The sequence below is a fragment of the Nicotiana attenuata genome, unplaced genomic scaffold (assembly GCF_001879085.1).
Source record: "Nicotiana attenuata strain UT unplaced genomic scaffold, NIATTr2, whole genome shotgun sequence".
NCBI classification, from domain to species: Eukaryota; Viridiplantae; Streptophyta; class Magnoliopsida; order Solanales; family Solanaceae; genus Nicotiana; species Nicotiana attenuata.
The window spans coordinates 111,958-114,185 of NW_017671471.1; the positions used below are offsets into that span (position 1 = coordinate 111,958).

Genomic DNA, 2,228 nt, shown 5'->3' on the forward strand with positions numbered 1-2,228 from the left:
CACACACAAATTGTTCAAAGGCTATAACAGGAAAGGGATCTCTCCAAGATGTGTACTAAAGGTGGATTTGAGGAAAGCATATGATAAACTAGATTGGTGTTTCCTGGAAAGAATACTACTAGAACTTGGATTTCCTCACAAGTTTATCAGCTGGATAATGGAATGCATTACAATAGTGACTTACTCTCTTAACATAAATGGTGGATTGACAACACCTTTCATGGGAAGAAGGGGATAAGGCAGGGAGACCCAATGTCACCCTATCTATTTGTCCTGGCCATGGAGTATATACAGAGGGAGTTTGCACAATTGGTGAAGAATAAAGAATTTAAATTTCATCCCAGATGCAAAAAACTTGGAGTGGTACATGTTTGCTTTGCAGATGATCTTCTTATGTTCTGCAAGGCCGATTTGAAATCTATTCGATTGCTGAAGCAGACATTCCTAAAGTTTTCTGAGGCATCTAGTCTTCAAGCAAATACAGATAAAAGCTCTTTTTATCTAGCTGGTATTTCAAATGGCCAGAAACAGGACATTCTACAAGAACTGGGCTATTCTGAAGGCACTTTGCCCTTTAAATATCTTGGTGTTCCTTTGGCATCTAAAAAGCTCTCAATCATTCAGTGCTGGCCATTAGTAGAGAAGATTACACAGAGAACAAACTGCTGGACTGCAAGATTACTTTCATATGCAGGACGATTACAGTTGATTAAATCAATTCTTTTTGGAGTTCAATCATACTGGGCACAGATTTTTCTTTTACCTAAAAAGGTGATGAAGATGGTTGAGGCTATTTGCAGATCATTCCTATGGACAGGTACCTCTACTGTCTCTAAAAAGGCACTAGTTTCATGGGAGAAAGTATGTTTACCACAAGTTGTAGGGGGCTTAAATGTGATGAACATGATCTGTTGGAACAAAGCAGCTATGGCAAAGCACTTGTGGGCAGTGGCAAAAAAGAAAGACTGTCTATGGATCAGGTGGATTCATACCTTCTATATAAAGAACCACATATTAGAGCACATGCCAATACCTAAGAATGCAGCTTGGGTAGTTAGGAAAATCCTAGAGACAAGGAAATTCATTGGAGAACTTCAAGGTATTCAAGGTGATCTCAATAGCAGGCTATGTCAACTACAACAGGGAGAGTCTTTTAATATCAGGAAACTCTATCGTTTGCAAGTCCCTCTGCTACATCGGGTGCCTTGGAAAGGTATTATTTTGCAACCAAATCTACACCCCAAATTCAAATTCATATTATGGTTAGCATTACAGAGAAGACTGGCTACAGTTGATAGGCTTCTGAAGTTTGGGGTTCAAGTTCCTCAGCAACGTATCTTCTGTAAGCTAGCTGATGAAGTATTTGATCATCTTTTCTTTGAATTCACTATGACCAAAGAAATATGGTCGATATTGCTGAAATGGCTAGGTCACAGTAGACCTATTCGAGATTGGCAGAATGAAGTTAATTGGATAAATCAAGGTGCTACAAGAAAAAATGGACATTGGGCAATAGTGACCTGTGTATTTGGCATGCTGATCTATACTATACGGAGGGACAGGAACAAGCTCAGATTCCATGGAGGGACAATAACAGTCAAATCGTAATTCATATTCACACGAGAGGAAGAGCAATACAGAAATGGCAAGGAGCACTTGAGAAGCTGAACTGTTATACTTAGGAGACAATGTAGTCTGTGTTGATCTTGTAGGTACTTAGTCGAAGTATTTTCCTACTTAGACTACAAGCTTCATGTAAATAGGATCGTAGATGGTCAGCATCTACTTGCTTTGTAAAGTCTATTTTTGTTGGAATTAATAGAAATACTATTTACCAAAACAAAAGGCGAAAATGATTTAGAAAATGAAATAAAAAAATTAACTAACCTAAACCAACCCTCACCCATGTTTGAGTAGTTAATTTAGGTAGTTAATTTCTTTGTTAATTTTCAATAGATAATTTCTTTGTTATTAACTAATTATGCCATGTGGCTTTTTTCTAGGCTACCACTTGGATTAATGTGGTGCCTTTGTCTTTGACTTTTAATAATATATAGATATAGATATAGATTTGAATTAGCAATTTTTATTTTTTTTATTTCGATTTTTATTATAAAATAATTTTAAAGTTCCAACTTTGTTGGAGCTTTATCACTTATTGTCTGATGGTTATACCACTTGGCATCATATAATTATTTATACAACTTGGCATCATATAATTTTATATA

At 36.3% G+C, this 2,228-nt stretch overlaps 1 protein-coding gene across 1 annotated transcript; it reads left to right on the forward strand.

Annotated features, from left to right (window-relative positions):
• Positions 1-279: 279 nt before the first annotated feature.
• On the forward strand, positions 280-1,608 carry LOC109208497. The gene has a single exon (XM_019371618.1). It carries the CDS (start codon positions 280-282, stop codon positions 1,606-1,608), a length of 1,329 nt encoding a protein of 442 aa, XP_019227163.1.
• Positions 1,609-2,228: the final 620 nt, after the last annotated feature.